Consider the following 20,789-nt stretch of genomic DNA (forward strand, 5'->3'; position numbering starts at 1 on the left):
TAGAACCCTATCAGAACCATCCTCATCTAGAACCATATCAGAACCACCCTCATCTAGAACCATCCTCATCTAGAACCATATCAGAACCACCCTCATCTAGAACCATATCAGAACCACCCTCATCTAGTACCATATCAGAACCATCCTCATCTAGTACCATCCTCATCTAGAACCATATCAGAACCATCCTCATCTTGGAACCATATCAGAACCATCCTCATCTAGGAACCATATCAGAACCATCCTCATCTAGGAACCATATCAGAACCATCCTCATCTAGGAACCATATCAGAACCATCCTCATCAAGTACCCTCCTCATCTTGTACCATCCTCATCTAGTACCATCCTCATCTAGAACTATATCAGAACCATCATCTAGAACCATCCTCATCTAGAACCATATCAGAACCACCCTCATCTAGAACCATGTCAGAACCATCCTCATCTAGAACCCTATCAGAACCATCCTCATCTAGAACCCTATCAGAACCATCCTCATCTAGAACCCTATCAGAACCATCCTCATCTAGAACCCTATCAGAACCATCCTCATCTAGAACCATATCAGAACCATCCTCATCTAGAACCATATCAGAACCACCCTCATCTAGAACCATCCTCATCTAGAACCATATCAGAACCACCCTCATCTAGAACCATATCAGAACCACCCTCATCTAGAACCATATCAGAACCACCCTCATCTAGAACCATATCAGAACCACCCTCATCTAGAACCATATCAGAACCACCCTCATCTAGAACCATATCAGACCCATCCTCATCTAAAACCATATCAGAACCATCCTCATCTAGAACCATATCAGAACCATCCCCATCTAGAACCATATCAGAACCATCCTCATCTAGAACCATATCAGAACCACCCTCATCTAGAAACATATCAGAACCACCCTCATGTAGAAACATATCAGAACCATCCTCATCTAGAACCATACCAGAACCCTATCAGAACCATCCTCATCTAGAACCATCCTCATCTAGAACCATATCAGAACCATCCTCATCTAGAACCATATCAGAACCACCCTCATCTAGAACCATCCTTATCTAGAACCATATCAGAACCACCCTCACCTCGAACCATATCAGAACCACCCTCATCTAGAACCATATCAGAACCATCCTCATCTAGAACCATATCAGAACCATCCTCATCTAGAACCATATCAGAACCATCCTCATCTAGAACCATATCAGAACCATCCTCATCTAGAACCATATCAGAACCATCCTCATCTAGAACCCTATCAGAACCATCCTCATCTAGAACCCTATCAGAACCATCCTCATGTAGAACCCTATCAGAACCATCCTCATCTAGGAACCATCCTCATCTAGTACCATATCAGAACCATCCTCATCTAGTACCATCCTCATCTAGAACCATATCAGAACCATCCTCATCTAGGAACCATATCAGAACCATCCTCATCTAGGAACCATATCAGAACCATCCTCATCTAGGAACCATATCAGAACCATCCTCATCTAGGAGCCATATCAGAACCATCCTCATCTAGGAGCCATATCAGAACCATCCTCATCTAGGAACCATATCAGAACCATCCTCATCAAGTACCCTCCTCATCTTGTACCATCCTCATCTAGTACCATATCAGAACCATCCTCATCTAGAACCACATCTAGAACCATACTCATCTAGAACCATATCAGAACCACCCTCATCTAGAACCATGTCAGAACCATCCTCATCTAGAACCCTATCAGAACCATCCTCATCTAGAACCACATCTAGAACCATACTCATCTAGAACCACATCTAGAACCATACTCATCTAGAACCATATCAGAACCACCCTCATCTAGAACCCTATCAGAACCATCATCTAGAACCATCCTCATCTAGAACCATATCAGAACCATCCTCATCTAGAACCACATCTAGAACCATACTCATCTAGAACCACATCTAGAACCATACTCATCTAGAACCACATCTAGAACCATACTCATCTAGAACCATGTCAGAACCATCCTCATCTAGAACCATGTCAGAACCATCCTCATCTAGAACCCTATCAGAAACATCCTCATCTAGAACCATATCAGAACCATCCTCATCTAGAACCATATCAGAACCACCCTCATCTAGAACCATATCAGAACCACCCTCATCTAGAACCATATCAGAACCACCCTCATCTAGAACCATATCAGAACCACCCTCATCTAGAACCATATCAGACCCATCCTCATCTAAAACCATATCAGAACCATCCTCATCTAGAACCATATCAGAACCATCCCCATCTAGAACCATATCAGAACCATCCTCATCTAGAACCATATCAGAACCACCCTCATCTAGAAACATATCAGAACCACCCTCATCTAGAAACATATCAGAACCATCCTCATCTAGAACCATACCAGAACCCTATCAGAACCATCCTCATCTAGAACCATCCTCATCTAGAACCATATCAGAACCATCCTCATCTAGAACCATATCAGAACCACCCTCATCTAGAACCATCCTTATCTTGAACCATATCAGAACCACCCTCACCTCGAACCATATCAGAACCACCCTCATCTAGAACCATATCAGAACCATCCTCATCTAGAACCATATCAGAACCATCCTCATCTAGAACCATATCAGAACCATCCTCATCTAGAACCCTATCAGAACCATCCTCATCTAGAACCCTATCAGAACCATCCTCATGTAGAACCCTATCAGAACCATCCTCATCTAGGAACCATCCTCATCTAGTACCATATCAGAACCATCCTCATCTAGTACCATCCTCATCTAGAACCATATCAGAACCATCCTCATCTAGGAACCATATCAGAACCATCCTCATCTAGGAACCATATCAGAACCATCCTCATCTAGGAACCATATCAGAACCATCCTCATCTAGGAGCCATATCAGAACCATCCTCATCTAGGAACCATATCAGAACCATCCTCATCAAGTACCCTCCTCATCTTGTACCATCCTCATCTAGAACCCTATCAGAAACATCCTCATCTAGAACCATATCAGAACCATCCTCATCTAGAACCATATCAGAACCACCCTCATCTAGAACCATATCAGAACCACCCTCATCTAGAACCATATCAGAACCACCCTCATCTAGAACCATATCAGAACCACCCTCATCTAGAACCATATCAGACCCATCCTCATCTAAAACCATATCAGAACCATCCTCATCTAGAACCATATCAGAACCATCCCCATCTAGAACCATATCAGAACCATCCTCATCTAGAACCATATCAGAACCACCCTCATCTAGAAACATATCAGAACCATCCTCATCTAGAACCATACCAGAACCCTATCAGAACCATCCTCATCTAGAACCATCCTCATCTAGAACCATATCAGAACCATCCTCATCTAGAACCATATCAGAACCACCCTCATCTAGAACCATCCTTATCTTGAACCATATCAGAACCACCCTCACCTCGAACCATATCAGAACCACCCTCATCTAGAACCATATCAGAACCATCCTCATCTAGAACCATATCAGAACCATCCTCATCTAGAACCATATCAGAACCATCCTCATCTAGAACCCTATCAGAACCATCCTCATCTAGAACCCTATCAGAACCATCCTCATGTAGAACCCTATCAGAACCATCCTCATCTAGGAACCATCCTCATCTAGTACCATATCAGAACCATCCTCATCTAGTACCATCCTCATCTAGAACCATATCAGAACCATCCTCATCTAGGAACCATATCAGAACCATCCTCATCTAGGAACCATATCAGAACCATCCTCATCTAGGAACCATATCAGAACCATCCTCATCTAGGAGCCATATCAGAACCATCCTCATCTAGGAACCATATCAGAACCATCCTCATCAAGTACCCTCCTCATCTTGTACCATCCTCATCTAGTACCATATCAGAACCATCCTCATCTAGAACCACATCTAGAACCATACTCATCTAGAACCATATCAGAACCACCCTCATCTAGAACCATGTCAGAACCATCCTCATCTAGAACCCTATCAGAACCATCCTCATCTAGAACCACATCTAGAACCATACTCATCTAGAACCACATCTAGAACCATACTCATCTAGAACCATATCAGAACCACCCTCATCTAGAACCATGTCAGAACCATCCTCATCTAGAACCCTATCAGAACCATCATCTAGAACCATCCTCATCTAGAACCATATCAGAACCATCCTCATCTAGAACCACATCTAGAACCATACTCATCTAGAACCATATCAGAACCACCCTCATCTAGAACCATGTCAGAACCATCCTCATCTAGAACCCTATCAGAAACATCCTCATCTAGAACCCTATCAGAACCATCCTCATCTAGAACCATATCAGAACCATCCTCATCTAGAACCATATCAGAACCACCCTCATCTAGAACCATCCTCATCTAGAACCATATCAGAACCACCCTCATCTAGAACCATATCAGAACCACCCTCATCTAGAACCATATCAGAACCACCCTCATCTAGAACCATATCAGAACCACCCTCATCTAGAACCATATCAGAACCACCCTCATCTAGAACCATATCAGACCCATCCTCATCTAAAACCATATCAGAACCATCCTCATCTAGAACCATATCAGAACCATCCCCATCTAGAACCATATCAGAACCATCCTCATCTAGAACCATATCAGAAGCATCCTTATCTAGAACCACCCTCATCTAGAAACATATCAGAACCACCCTCATCTAGAAACATATCAGAACCATCCTCATCTAGAACCATACCAGAACCCTATCAGAACCATCCTCATCTAGAACCATCCTCATCTAGAACCATATCAGAACCATCCTCATCTAGAACCATATCAGAACCATCCTTATCTAGAACCATATCAGAACCACCCTCACCTCGAACCATATCAGAACCACCCTCATCTAGAACCATATCAGAACCATCCTCATCTAGAACCATATCAGAACCATCCTCATCTAGAACCATATCAGAACCATCCTCATCTAGAACCATATCAGAACCATCCTCATCTAGAACCATATCAGAACCATCCTCATCTAGAACCATATCAGAACCATCCTCATCTAGAACCATATCAGAACCATCCTTATCTCGACAACATTAAAAGTAACATGAGGAATTGACAACAGCAGAATGTCTCAATGCTTTGACAGCATTTCATTGTGAAAGAAAACATTACAGAACTGAATAATGATTTACTTTCAACGTGGTCTCAAAATACGTGAAATAATCATTGACATCTATAGAGTGGATTGTAAAATTTTCAAGTTCTAGCATGATTTGGTTAGGGTTGTGGATGTTTGTTTAGGTCTTAGATATAGACAACTGTATTCATCCAGAGGGAACTTCATTTGTGGTTTGAGATTCAGGTATCAATCGATATTCTTCCCAGATGGTAATATTACCTGTGTGTTGTTGGTCTGAGGTGAAGCGAGGGTCTTGGTGCTGGGGACAGGGCAGTGAGGGCCCAGTTTACGCTCCAGGTTTCAGAGTGTAATATTACCTGTGTGTTGTTGGTCTGAGGTGAAGCGAGGGTCTTGGTGCTGGGGACAGGGCAGTGAGGGCCCAGTTTACGCTCCAGGTTTCAGAGTGTAATATTACCTGTGTGTTGTTGGTCTGAGGTGAAGCGAGGGTCTTGGTGCTGGGGACAGGGCAGTGAGGGCCCAGTTTACGCTCCAGGTTTCAGAGTGTAATATTACCTGTGTGTTGTTGGTCTGAGGTGAAGCGAGGGTCTTGGTGCTGGGGACAGGGCAGTGAGGGCCCAGTTTACGCTCCAGGAACACCTCTTTCCCACAGGCATAACACCACACCCTCAGAGTGGTCAGGTTCACTGTCAGGTTGTGCCGCGTCTCCTGTTATAGAGGGGTTATAAACACGTTACGAAAGGGGGTTATGAAGGTTTATAGAGGTGTAATACAGGTTATATTTCTATGTTATTAACAAATACAGCTTATTATTGGTATTATTAACCCAGAGCTGTCCGGACAGACAGCCGGAGACAGACAGCGGGAGACAGACAGCCGGAGACAGACAGCGGGAGACAGACAGCGGGAGACAGACAGCGGGAGACAGACAGCGGGAGACAGACAGCGGGAGACAGACAGCGGGAGACAGACAGCGGGAGACAGACAGCGGGAGACAGACAGCGGGAGACAGACAGCGGGAGACAGACAGCGGGAGACTAGTCAGTCACTTGGTTCATTATTCATGTGTCTGCATTAGTGTTCAGTGTTGACAGCAGAGCTGACAGACGGGCTACAGCGATGAAACCACCCAGCCCGATCCTTTCCTGCTCTACTGTTTAGCAGAGACGGGCTACAGCGATGAAACCACCCAGCCCGATCCCTTCCTGCTCTACTGTTTAGCAGAGCTGGCTACAGCGATGAAACCACCCAGCCCGATCCTTTCCTGCTCTACTGTTCAGCAGAGACGGGCTACAGCGATGAAACCACCCAGCCCGATCCTTTCCTGCTCTACTGTTCAGCAGAGACGGGCTACAGCGATGAAACCACCCAGCCCGATCCTTTCCTGCTCTACTGTTCAGCAGAGCATCAACCCCAGCTCCCACAGGAATACAAATGAATAATGGATGATCCAGAAAGGGGACAGCGAAGTGTTAGCTAGATGACTGGATAGATGGTCGTGCACTATACACGGGAGAGGATGCATCCATGGTGTTCAGTGTACCACATGTGCTTCAAAAAATAATAAAAAGACAGCAAGGACTAACACATGACTGGTCTTTGATGTTTCTATATATATATATATATATATATATATATATATATATATATAGAGATAGAGATAGAGATAGAGATAGAGATAGAGATAGAGATAGAGATAGAGATAGAGATAGAGATAGAGATAGAGATAGAGATAGAGATAGAGATAGAGATAGAGATAGAGATAGAGATAGAGATAGAGATATAGAGAGAGAGAGAGAGAGAGAGAGCGCGAGCAAGACAGAGGGCGAGACAGAGGGCGAGCAAGACAGAGGGCGAGACAGAGGGAGAGCAAGACAGAGACAGAGGGCGAGAGAGAAAACGAGGGAGAAAGAGGGAAAGAGAGAGTTTCTATTTCACTTGCTTTGGCAATGTAAACTCATGTTTCCCATGCTAATAAAGCCCTTTGAATTGAGAGAGAAAGAGGGAGAGAGAAATGCATTTCTGTTTATTTATTTTCCCTTTTGTACTTCACTATTTGCACATTGTTACATACACATTTGAAATGTCTATTATTTTAGAACTTCTGTGAGTGTAATGTTTACTGTTCATTTTACTTCTGTTAATCATCTACCTCACTTGCTTTGGCAATGTTAACATATGATTCCCATGCCAATAAAGCCCTTGGATTGAATTGAGAAAGAGGGGGAGCGAGACAGAGGGGGAGCGAGAAAGAGGGGGAGCGAGAAAGAGGGGGAGCGAGAAAGAGGGGGGGGGAGACATACCCCATATAGGCCGCCTCAGGTCAGACCTAGGCCCCTCCTGCCCACCCCGTGCCCCCCACTCCCGCAAAGAGGGCCCCAAAATGAACATCACACATATGCCCAGGCCGTGAGCGGGAAAACAGGCCCAACCCCCACTCTTACACTAGCCCAAGAAAATGGCATGTACCAGATGCTCAGCAGGCTCTGCTCACACTTACTGGTCTGAGGTCAAACCACACACCTAACAACATTGGACACTTTATGGAACACAAAGACCTCCACTATTTCATCCTGGAATATCCAAGGTCTGAGGTCATCTGCCTTTGGCCTAAAGAGCAGGAACCTGGACTTCACCAAAGAAATTGGAAATACAGACATTGTCATCCTACAAGAAACATGTTATAGAGGAGACGGACACACTGGTTGCCCTCTAGGTTACAGAGAGCTGGTAGTCCCATCCACCAAACTACCAGGTGTGAAACATGGTATAGAGGAGACGGACACACTGGTTGCCCTCTAGGTTACAGAGAGCTGGTAGTCCCATCCACCAAACTACCAGGAGTAAAACAGGGAAGAGACTCAGGGGGTATGCTAATTTGGTATAGAGCAGAACTCACTCAATATTAATCTAAACAGGAACATTTGGCTAGAAATTCACAAGGAAATTATTTCAGAGAAAAATGTCTTCCTGTGTGCTACCTATATCCCCACACTAGAATCCCCATACTTTAATGAAGACAGCCTATCCTGCATATTGACTCTATATATAGCCTCATTGTTATTTTATTGTTACACTTTAGTTAATATTTTGTCCAGAAAATTTGATTTATAGATAAACCACTTCTCCAACCGTTTAGCCATTTAACAAAGAACAAAAAACATATACAGTGGGGAGAACAAGTATTTGATACACTGCCGATTTTGCAGGTTTTCCTACTTACAAAGCATGTAGAGGTCTGTCATTTTTATCATAGGTACACTTCAACTGTGAGAGACGGAATCTAAAACAAAAATCCAGAAAATCACATTGTATGATTTTTAAGTAATTCATTTGCATTTTATTGCATGACATAAGTATTTGATCACCTACCAACCAGTAAGAATTCCGGCTCTCACAGACCTGTTAGTTTTTCTTTAAGAAGCCCTCCTGTTCTCCACTCATTACCTGTATTAACTGCACCTGTTTGAACTCGTTACCTGTATAAAAGACACCTGTCCACACACTCAATCAAACAGACTCCAACCTCTCCACAATGGCCAAGACCAGAGAGCTGTGTAAGGACATCAGGGATAAAATTGTAGACCTGCACAAGGCTGGGATGGGCTACAGGACAATAGGCAAGCAGCTTGGTGAGAAGGCAACAACTGTTGGCGCAATTATTAGAAAATAGAAGAAGTTCAAGATGATGGTCAATCACCCTCGGTCTGGGGCTCCATGCAAGATCTCACCTCGTGGGGCATCAATGATCATGAGGAAGGTGAGGGATCAGCCCAGAACTACACGGCAGGACCTGGTCAATGACCTGAAGAGAGCTGGGACCACAGTCTCAAAGAAAACCATTAGTAACACACTACGCCGTCATGGATTAAAATCCTGCAGCGCACACAAGGTCCCCCTGCTCAAGCAGGCGCATGTCCAGGCCCGTCTGAAGTTTGCCAATGACCATCTGGATGATCCAGAGGAGGAATGGGAGAAGGTCATGTGGTCTGATGATTCAAAAATAGAGCTTTTTGGTCTAAACTCCACTCGCCGTGTTTGGAGGAAGAAGAAGGATGAGTACAACCCCAAGAACACCATCCCAACCGTGAAGCATGGAGGTGGAAACATCATTCTTTGGGGATGCTTTTCTGCAAAGGGGACAGGACGACTGCACCGTATTGAGGGGAGGATGGATGGGGCCATGTATTGCGAGATCTTAGCCAACAACCTCCTTCCCTCAGTAAGAGCATTGATGATGGGTCGTGGCTGGGTCTTCCAGCATGACAACGACCCGAAACACACAGCCAGGGCAACTAAGGAGTGGCTCCGTAAGAAGTATCTCAAGGTCCTGGAGTGGCCTAGCCAGTCTCCAGACCTAAACCCAATAGAAAATCTTTGGAGGGAGCTGAAAGTCCGTATTGCCCAGCGACAGCCCCGAAACCTGAAGGATCTGGAGAAGGTCTGTATGGAGGAGTGGGCCAAAATCCCTGCTGCAGTGTGTGCAAACCTGGTCAAGAACTACAGGAAACGTATGATCTCTGTAATTGCAAACAAAGGTTTCTGTACCAAATATTAAGTTCTGCTTTTCTGATGTATCAAATACTTATGTCATGCAATAAAATGCTAATTAATTACTTAAAAATCATACAATGTGATTTTCTGGATTTTTGTTTTAGATTCCGTCTCTCACAGTTGAAGTGTACCTATGATAAAAATTACAGACCTCTACATGCTTTGTAAGTAGGAAAATCGGCAAAATCGGCAGTGTATCAAATACTTGTTCTCCCCACTGTACATGATCAATTACAATCATATACATGATCAATTACAACCATACACATGATCAATGACAACCATACACATGATCAATGACAAATCTTAGAATCAGCTATTAAAGACTACCAGAACCCACTGGATTCTCCAATTACATTAGATGAACTACAGGACAAAATACAAATCTCCAACACAAAAAGACCTGTGGTGTTGATGGTACACGAAATGATAAAACAGACTACACAACCTTATTGAAACAAAACCAAAGTCTTCATGCTTTGTTGATTTCAAAAAAGTTTTTGAATCAATTTGACATGAGGGTCTGCTTTATAAAATTATGGAAAGGTGTTGGAGAAAAGCACATGACATCAAATAAAATGTACACAAACAAAATGGCAATAAAAACACACTGATTTCTTTCCTCAGGGCCGTGGGGTGAGACAGGGATGCACCTTGAGCCCCATCCACTTCAACATACACTGCATTCGGGAAAGTATTCAGACCCCTTGACTTTTTCCACATTGTTACGTTACAGCCTTATTCTAAAATGGATTAAATACAATGATGTCCTCGATGTACACACAACGCCCCATAATGTCAAAGTGAAAACAAGTTTATAGACATTTTTGCAAATGTATTAAAAATAACTTGAAATGGTCACTTAGAGCTCCAGAGTTCTTCTGTGGAGATGGGAGAAGCTTCCAGAAAGACAACCATCTCTGCAACACTCTACTAAATCAGGCCTTTATGGTAGAGTGGCCAGACGGAAGCCACTCCTCAGTAAAAGGCACATTACAGCCCGCTTGGAGTTTGCCAAAAGGCACCTAAATACTCTCAGACCATGAGAAAAAAGATGATCTGGTCTGATGAAACTAAGATTGAACTCTGGCCTGAATGCCAAGAGTCACATCTGGAGGAAACCTGTTACCATCCCTACGGTGAAGCATGGTGGTGGCAGCAACATGTTGTGGGGATGTTTTTCAGCGGCATGGACTCGGAGACTAGTCAGGATCGAGGGAAAGATGAACGGAGCAAAGTACAGAGAGATCCTTAATGAAAATCTGCTCCAGACTACAAAAGGACCTCAGACTAGGGTGAAGGTTCACCTTCCAACAGGACAACGAGCCTATGCACACAGCCAAGACAACGCAGGAGTGGCTTTGGGACAAGTTTCTGAATGAACTTGAGTGGCCCATCCAACCTAACAGAGCTTGGATAATCTGCAGAGAAAAATGGGAGAGAGTAACCAAATACAGGTGTGCCAAGCTTGTAGCGTCATACCCAAGAACACTTGAGGCTGTAAATCGCTGACAAAGGTGCTTAAACAAAGTAAAGTTATTTATTTATAACATTTATATACATTTGCAAAAATATCAAAAAACATGTTTTTGCTTTGTCATTATGGGGTATTGTGTAGATTGATGAGGATAAATAAAACGATTTAATCCATTTTAGAATAAGGCTGTAACATATAAATGTGAAAAAAAGTCAAGGGGTCTGAATACTTTCCGAATGCACTGTATGCATGTACAGTTGAAGTTGGAAGTTTACATACACCTTAGCCAAATACATATAAACTCAGTTTCACAATTCCTGACATTTAATCCTAGTAAAAAATTCCCTGTTTTAGATCAGTTAGGATCACCACTTTATTTTAAGAATGTGAAATGTCAGAATAATAGTAGAGTGATTTATTTAAGCTTTTATTTCTTTCATCACATTCCCAGTGGGTCAGAAGTTTACATACACTCAATTAGTATTTGGTAGCATTGCCTTTAAATTGTTTAACTTGGGTCAAACGTTTCGGGTAGCCTTCCACAAGCTTCCCACAATAAATTGGGTGAATTTTGGCCCATTCCTCCTGACAGAGCTGGTGTAACTGAGTCAGGTTTGTAGGCCTCCTTGCTCGCACACACTTTTTCAGTTCTGCCCACACATTTTCTATGGGATTGAGGTCAGGGCTTTGTGATGGCCACTCCAATACCTTGGCTTTGTTGTCCTGAAGCCATTTTGCCACAACTTTGGAAATATGATTGGGGTCATTTGCGACCAAGCTTTAACTTCCTGACTGATGTCTTGAGATGTTGCTTCAATATATCCATAATTTTCCTGCCTCATGATGCCATCTATTTTGTGAAGTGCACCAGTCCCTCCTGCAGCAAAGCACCCCCACAACATGATGCTGCCACCCCTATGCTTCACGGTTGGGATGGTGTTCTTCGGCTTGCAAGCCTCCCCCTTTTTCCTCCAAACCTAACAATGGTCATTATGGCCAAACAGTTCTATTTTTGTTTCATCAGACCAGAGGACATTTCTCCAAAAAGTACAATCTTTGTCCCTATGTGCAGTTGCAAACCGTAGTCTGGCTTTTTTTATGGCGGTTTTGGAGCAGTGGCTTCTTCCTTGCTGAGCGGCCTTTCAGGTTATGTCGATATAGGACTCGCTTTACTGTGGATATAGATACTTTTGCACCTGTTTCCTCCAGCATCTTCACAAGGTCCTTGCCGTTGTTCTGGGATTGATTTGCACTTTTCACACCAAAGTACATTCATCTCTAGGAGACAGAACACGTCTCCTTCCTGAGCGGTATGATGGCTGCATGGTTCCATGGTGTTTATACTTGCGTACTATTATTGTACAGATAAACGTGGTACCTTCAGGCATTTGGAAATTGCTCCCAATGATGAACCAGACTTGTGGAGGTCTACAATTTGTTTTCTGAGGTCTTGGCTGATTTTTTTTGATTTTCCCATGATGCCAAGCAAAGAGGCACTGAGTTTGAAGGTAGGCCTTGAAATACATCCACAGGTACACCTCCAATTGACTCAAATGATGCCAATTAGCTTATCAGAAGCTTCTAAAGCCATGACATAATTTTCTGAAATTTACCAAGCTGTTTAAAGGCACAGTCAACTTAGTGTATGTAATCTTCTGACCCACTGGAATTGTGATGCAGTGAATTATAAGTGAAATAATCTGTCTGTAAACAATTGTTAGAAAAATGACTTGTGTCATGCACAAAGTAGATGTCCTAACCGACTTGCCAAAACTATAGTTTGTTAACAAGAAATTTGTGGAGTGGTTGAAAAACGAGTTAATGACCCCAACCTAAGTGTATGTAAACTTCTGACTTCAACTGTATGTATGTGTGTGTGTATGTGTGTGAGAGATTGATAGAGGGAGAGAAAGGAAAGAGAAAGGGGGGAGGTGGATGATGACAATCTAATGCTAGGTAATAATCATATTCCTTTTAAATGTCAACACAAACAGGGACTCTCATCTCCTTTAACACTTCCCATCCCTTTCTTCTGTCCCCTTCTCATCATACTCTCTCTCTCTCACCACCACCATCTCCTTTCCCTCCTCACACTTCCTTCTTCTCCAATCCCTCACTTCAACACCTTCTCTCTCCTGCACCCTCCTGAATATTGATCTAGTCCTGTAGGTACGTTCTGCACCATCCTGAATATCGATCTAGTCCTGTAGGTACGTTCTGCACCATCCTGAATATTGATCTAGTCCTGTAGGTACGTTCTGCACCATCCTGAATATCGATCTAGTCCTGTAGGTACGTTCTGCACCATCCTGAATATTGATCTAGTCCTGTAGGTACGTTCTGCACCATCCTGAATACTGATCTAGTCCTGTAAGTACGTTCTACACCATCCTGAATATCGATCTAGTCCTGTAGGTACGTTCTGCACCATCCTGAATATTGATCTAGTCCTGTAGGTACGTTCTGCACCATCCTGAATATTGATCTAGTCCTGTAGGTACGTTCTGCACCATCCTGAATATCGATCTAGTCCTGTAGCGGTGTGTGTGGGAGGTGAAGGATCAAGGGTCAGGGGTGACTCACCTGTGAGTGGACAGTGCTGTGGTCAGCATGAGATTCTCCACAGCCCACATAGGCACAGCTGTTCTGCACACGCACACAGAGAAAACAATAGATTATTACTACAGAACTGTTACGTCCATATTCATACAAGGCCAAATGGCAGTCACAACTTTCAAAATAAAAGTCCCAAACAAAGCCAGGGACTGCTCACTCACCTCCAGACACGCCCACAGATTTGGTCCTCCAACCTTGCAGTCTTGACACTGGCCCTAGAAACACCCACACACACACCACAACAGCCAACCAGCTTCAGTGAACAGACCAGGCCAGAGAAACAGTATAATAATCTGACTGCTTCAGTGACCAGGCCAGAGAGACAGTATAATAATCTGACTGCTTCAGTGACCAGGCCAGAGAGACAGTATAATAATCTGACTGCTTCAGTGACCAGGCCAGAGAGAGAGTATAATAATCTGACTGCTACAGTGACCAGGCCAGAGAGACAGTATAATAATCTGACTGCTACAGTGACCAGGCCAGAGAGACAGTATAATAATCTGACTGCTACAGTGACCAGGCCAGAGAGACAGTATAATAATCTGACTGCTTCAGTGACCAGGCCAGAGAGACAGTATAATAATCTGACTGCTACAGTGACCAGGCCAGAGAGACAGTATAATAATCTGACTGCTACAGTGACCAGGCCAGAGAGACAGTATAATAATCTGACTGCTACAGTGACCAGGCCAGAGAGACAGTATCTATAGAACAATAACATGATAGAGCACAGTGTTCTCCAATGAAAACATTCTCATTTCCTGTAAAACATCCAGGACTTGACCATTAATAATAGTTGATATTCTAGCTAATGCTACTAGATGATAAAGATCATTTAGCTAGCCTAAGTAGCTTCTATCAGCTAACCACTATAACATGTGATAGTAGCTGAGTGAACTAAGTGGATCATCAGAATTCAACATCATAAGCAGATTTACAGAGCATTCAGAGAGTATTCAGACCCCTTCCCTTTATCCACATTGTTAAATTAGTCTTATTCTAAAATGGATTAAATAAAAACACTTCCTCAATTTACACACAATAACCCATGACAAAGCGAAAGCAGGTTTTTAGTAATGTTTACACATTTCTTAAAAATAGAAAAATGACATTTACTTAAGAATTCAGACCCTTTTGCTATGAGACAGGAAATTGAGGTAAAATGCTTCCCGTTTCCATTGATCATCCTTGCGATGTTTCTACAACTTGATTGGAGTCCACTTGTGGTAAATTCAATTGGTTGGACACGATTTGGAAAGGCACACCTGTCTATAAAATTGACAGGGCATGTCAAAGCAAAAACCAAGCCATGAGATCTGTAGAGCTCCGAGACAGGATTGTTTCGAAGCACAGCTCTGGGGAAGGGTACCAAAACATGTCTACAGCATTAAAGGTCCCCAAGAACACAGTGGCCTCCATCATTCTTAAATGAAAGAAGTTTGGAACCACCGAGATTGTTCCTAGAGCTGGCGGCCCGGCCAAACTGAGCAATCGGGGGAGAAGGGCCTTGGTCAGGGAGGTGACCAATAACCCGATGGTCACTCTGACAGAGCTCCAGAGTTCCTCTGTGGAGAATCTTCCAGAAGGACAACCATCTCTGCAGCACTCCACCAATCAGGCCTTTATGGTAGAGTGGCCAGAAGGAAGCCACTCCTCAGTAAAAGGCACATGACAGCCCGCTTGGAGTTTGCTGTGGGGATGTTTTTCAGCGGCAGGGACTGGGAGACTAGTCAGGATCAAGGGAAAGATGAACAGAGCAAAGTACGGAGAGATCCTTGATGAAAACCTGCTCCAGAGCGCTCAGGACCTCAGCCTGGGTTGAAGGTTCACCTTCCAACAGGACAACGACCCTAAGCACACAGCCAAGACAACACAGGAGGCTTTGGGACAAGTCTCTGAATGTCCATGAGTGGCCCAGCCAGAGCCCGGACTTGAACCCGATCGAAAATCTCTGGAGAGACCTGAAAATAGCTGCGCAGCAACGCTCCCCGTCCAACCTGACAGAGCTTGAGAGGCTGTAAACGCTGCCAAAGGTGCTTCAACAAAGTACTGACTAAAGGGTCTGAATACTTATGTAAATATGAACATTTTTATATACATTTGCACCAAAAAAATTAAAACCTGTTTTTGCTTTGTCAATTGATGAGGGAAAAAAACTATTTAATCAATTTTAGAATAAGGCTGTAACATAACAAAATGTGGAATTATGTACTACGGAGGGGGACTTGCGCACTACTGTACAGGGGGACTTGCGCACTACTGTACAGGGGGTCTATGGAAGGGGACAGGTGGTCTATGGAAGGGGACAGGAGGTCTATAGAAGGGGACAGGTGGTCTATGGAAGGGGACAGGTGGTCTATGGAAGGGGACAGGAGGTCTATGGAAGGGGACAGGAGGTCTATGGAAGGGGACAGGTGGTCTATGGAAGGGGACAGGTGGTCTATGGAAGGGGACAGGAGGTCTATGGAAGGGGACAGGAGGTCTATGGAAGGGGACAGGCGGTCTATGGAAGGGGACAGGTGTTCTATGGAAGGGGACAGGTGGTCTATGGAAGGGGACAGGTGGTCTATGGAAGGGGACAGGTGGTCTATGGAAGGGGACAGGTGGTCTATGGAAGGGGACAGGTGGTCTATGGAAGGGGACAGGACAGGAGGTCTATGGAAGGGGACAGGACAGGAGGTCTATGGAAGGGGACAGGACAGGAGGTCTATGGAAGGGGACGGGACAGGTGGTCTATGGAAGGGGACAGGTGGTCTATGGAAGGGGACAGGTGGTCTATGGAAGGGGACAGGTGGTCTATGGAAGGGGACAGGTGGTCTATGGAAGGGGACAGGACAGGAGGTCTATGGAAGGGGACAGGTGGTCTATGGAAGGGGACAGGTGGTCTATGGAAGGGGACAGGTGGTCTATGGAAGGGGACAGGTGGTCTATGGAAGGGGACAGGTGGTCTATGGAAGGGGACAGGTGGTCTATGGAAGGGGACAGGGGTCTATGGAAGGGGACAGGACAGGTGGTCTATGGAAGGGGACAGGTGGTCTATGGAAGGGGACAGGTGGTCTATGGAAGGGGACAGGTGGTCTATGGAAGGGGACAGGTGGTCTATGGAAGGGGACAGGTGGTCTATGGAAGGGGACAGGTGGTCTATGGAAGGGGACAGGAGGTCTATGGAAGGGGACAGGAGGTCTATGGAAGGGGACAGGTGGTCTATGGAAGGGGACAGGAGGTCTATGGAAGGGGACAGGACAGGAGGTCTATGGAAGGGGACAGGACAGGAGGTCTATGGAAGGGGACAGGAGGTCTATGGAAGGGGACAGGTGGTCTATGGAAGGGGACAGGTGGTCTATGGAAGGGGACAGGTGGTCTATGGAAGGGGACAGGTGGTCTATGGAAGGGGACAGGTGGTCTATGGAAGGGGACAGGACAGGAGGTCTATGGAAGGGGACAGGACAGGAGGTCTATGGAAGGGGACAGGACAGGTGGTCTATGGAAGGGGACAGGACAGGAGGTCTATGGAAGGGGACAGGACTACAGGACAGGTGGTCTATGGAAGGGGACAGGACTACAGGACAGGTGGTCTATGGAAGGGGACAGGACTACAGGACAGGAGGTCTATGGAAGGGGACAGGTGGTCTATGGAAGGGGACAGGACTACAGGACAGGTGGTCTATGGAAGGGGACAGGACTACAGGACAGGTGGTCTATGGAAGGGGACAGGACAGGTGGTCTATGGAAGGGGACAGGACAGGTGGTCTATGGAAGGGGACAGGACTCCAGGACTCACATGTGACTTGTGGATCAGTTCATCCTTGGTGATTTCTCCAACACACTCCAGATGGGGACAGTCACTGCTGGACTCCACAGGCATCACTCACCTGAACCTCACCTGTCAGAGGGAGGAGAGAAAGAGAGGGAGGGAGGAGAGAAAGAGAGGGAGGGAGGAGAGAAAGAGAGGAGAAAAAGAGAGAGAATAAGAAAAATCATGTTATTTTTTTGTGATCTAAAACAAGGGTTCCCTTCCTGTACTGGACATTGTTTTGGGAACAGAAATGATCAGTTGAACATTTCTACATGCCTGTTGTACAAGTCAAGTGTGTTAACTTCTGTGCATCCTGATTGGGAGGCTAACAACGCAGCCCTGTTAACGAATGATTAGCCTTATGGAGCACCAACGTTGCCCTATAAAAGGGGCTGATAAAGACGTGATCATCGCAATCACCTGAGACACATTTCAGGAAGTACCGATAGTGACAAATTCTAGTACCAAACCGTTTTTGTTTTTTTTTGGTATGGAAAAAAATAACCATTGTGTTGACAACACTTGTGCCTGGAAAGGGAAAAGGGGAATATCTAGTCAGTTGTACCACTGAATGCATTCAACTGAAATGTGTCTTCCGCATTTAACCCAACACCTCTGAATCAGAGAGGTGATAAGGGGGGGCCTTAACGGCCACATCATAGGCGTCTAGAGATTGGTTGTGGTGACAGCTCAACAACAGAAGCTGATGGCAATGATGATGACCACGGCCATCTGATGCTCTGCTCTCCCTCCCCTCCAGATGATGCAGAGAACCTCACTGAGTCAAGGTTCAACTCCTGATAACAGATAAAACAGCCAGCCAGATAGCAATATGGCTTTCCACTGCTCCTCTAGAACGTCAACACATAGATGTGTGTGTGTGTGTGTGTGTGTGTGTGTGTGTGTGTGTGTGTGTGTGTGTGTGTGTGTGTGTGTGTGTGTGTGAGCCCTAATCCCAGGTCAGTAGCTCAAGGAGAATGGCGAGTGATTGTTGAAGACTTGTGGGAAAGAAAAGCTGGTCTTTTCCAATCCAAACAATACCTCCCAACATGGTCTTGATGAAGCACACAAAGCCTCAACGGAAAGAAACAGCGAGAATCAGTGGAGGACCACACCGCTCCAGCACTGCCGACCACACCGCTCCAGCACTGCCGACCACACCGCTCCAGCACGCCGGCCACACCGCTCCAGCACTGCCGGCCACACCGCTCCAGCACTGCCGGCCACACCGCTCCAGCACTGCCGGCCACACCGCTCCAGCACTGCCGGCCACACCGCTCCAGCACTGCCGGCCACACCGCTCCAGCACTGCCGGCCACACCGCTCCAGCACTGCCGGCCACACCGCTCCAGCACTGCCGGCCACACCGCTCCAGCACTGCCGGCCACACCGCTCCAGCACTGCCGACCACACCGCTCCAGCACTGCCGGCCACACCGCTCTAGCACGCCGGCCACACCGCTCTAGCACTGCCGACCACACCGCTCTAGCACTGCCGACCACACCGCTCTAGCACTGCCGACCACACCGCTCTAGCACTGCCGACCACACCGCTCTAGCACTGCCGACCACACCGCTCTAGCACTGCCGACCACACCGCTCGCGTGAGTTTAAAAATAAACGTACACATATCACGACATTCAATCATTACACCCACACGGCTTTCACACGTTTGCGTAGCCAGGCGCTAAAATAGAACTTGGTTCTATTTGTGACACTTTACACGCTGCAAGTCCCGCCTCTCCCATCTCCTCATTGGTTTTTAGGAGCATATACCCACGTGGGTGATTGAAAGATGAACGGAGGTCTACAGTCCAGCTGGTGGTGGTAATGCACCTTGAAGTTGGTTGCCAACCGCAATATTAATTCCAAAGAAGAAGGTCTGAATGAGGAGCGATTACTAGAAACTAACTCGGTTTACCCGTTTATCTGTGGATTAATTGTCGGAGTAGAGGACCTTGTGCATTTCAGGTCAAATAACAACCAAATGGTTATACCCCAGGACAAATTAGCTAGGAACAGCAAGCTATCTAAACTGGCCAAGGCCAGGGAGCGTGGTGTGAGTGAGAGATAACTCTAGACAGTTGATGGTCCAGCAGGACAGGTCAGGTCCATTCCCTTACAGATCAATAGTGTTTCCTCAGGTCACAACTATAAGTCTGCATAGATCTAGGCCACACTCTTCCCTTCACAAACATCTCACTCTCTCTCTCTCTCACACACACACACAGCTGATAAAAAACCTCAAGGTTCTCCAAGACAAAGGAGCTGATCGTGGACTATAGGAAACGGAGGGCCGACAAGCCCCAATTCACATCAACAGGGCTGTAGTGGAGCAGGTCGAGAGCTTCAAGTTCCTCGATGTCCACATCACTAAAGATCTATCATGGTCCACACACACCAAGACAGTCGTGAAGAGGGCACGACAACTCCTCTTCCCCTTCAGGAGGATAAAAAGATTTGGCATGGGCCCTCAGATCCTCAAAAGGTCTACAGCTGCACCATCGAGAGCATCTTGACTGGCTGCTTCACCGCCTGGTATGGCAACTGCTTGGTCTCCGACCGCAAGGCACTACAGAGGTTAGTGCGAATGGCCCAGTACATCACTGGGGCCAAGCTTCCTACCATCCAGGACCTCTATACCAGGCGGTGTCAGAGGAAGACCCTAAAAATTGTCAAACACTCCAGCCACCCTAGTCATAGACTGTTCTCTCTGCTACCGCACGGCAAGCAGTATCGGAGCGCCATGTCTAGGTCCAAAAGGCTTCTAAACAGCTTCTACCCCCAAGCCATAAGACTCCTGAACATCTAGTCAAATGGCTACCCAGACTATTTTCATTGACCCCCCCCTCACACCACTGCCACTTTTGTCATCTATGCATAGTCACTTTAATAACTCTACCTACATGTACATACTGCCCCCGCACATTGACACTCTGTACCGGCACACCCCTATATATATTGTTATTTCACTGCTGCTCTTTAATTACTTGCTACTTTTATCTCTTATTCTTATCTGTATTATTTTTTAAACCGCATTGTTGGTTAAGGGCTCATAAGTAAGCATTTCACTGTAAGGTCTACCTGTTGTATTTGCCGCATGTGACTAATAAAACTTGATTTGACACACACACAAGTTTGGGATCACTTAAA

General features: G+C 45.4%; 1 protein-coding gene across 3 annotated transcripts in view; it reads right to left on the reverse strand.

Annotated features, from left to right (window-relative positions):
* The window catches only part of LOC139550071 (ubiquitin carboxyl-terminal hydrolase 33-like), a 570,053-nt gene that overhangs the window by 545,893 nt on the left and 3,371 nt on the right, over positions 1 to 20,789 (reverse strand). For 2 of the 3 annotated variants that reach the window (XM_071360678.1, XM_071360677.1), the window contains exons 2-5: positions 17,623 to 17,724; positions 14,000 to 14,053; positions 13,806 to 13,868; positions 5,747 to 5,899 (exon numbers count right to left, since the gene is read on the reverse strand). In XM_071360678.1, coding sequence (XP_071216779.1) covers positions 5,747 to 5,899; positions 13,806 to 13,868; positions 14,000 to 14,053; positions 17,623 to 17,706 — 354 coding nt within the window. In that variant the 5' untranslated portion in view covers positions 17,707 to 17,724. Of the gene's footprint in view, positions 1 to 5,452; positions 5,642 to 5,746; positions 5,900 to 13,805; positions 13,869 to 13,999; positions 14,054 to 17,622; positions 17,725 to 20,789 lie in introns of those variants that run through there. The other variant, XM_071360679.1, reaches the window with a different exon arrangement.

Source organism: Salvelinus alpinus, chromosome 23, assembly GCF_045679555.1.
Source record: "Salvelinus alpinus chromosome 23, SLU_Salpinus.1, whole genome shotgun sequence".
Lineage (NCBI taxonomy): Eukaryota > Metazoa > Chordata > Actinopteri > Salmoniformes > Salmonidae > Salvelinus > Salvelinus alpinus.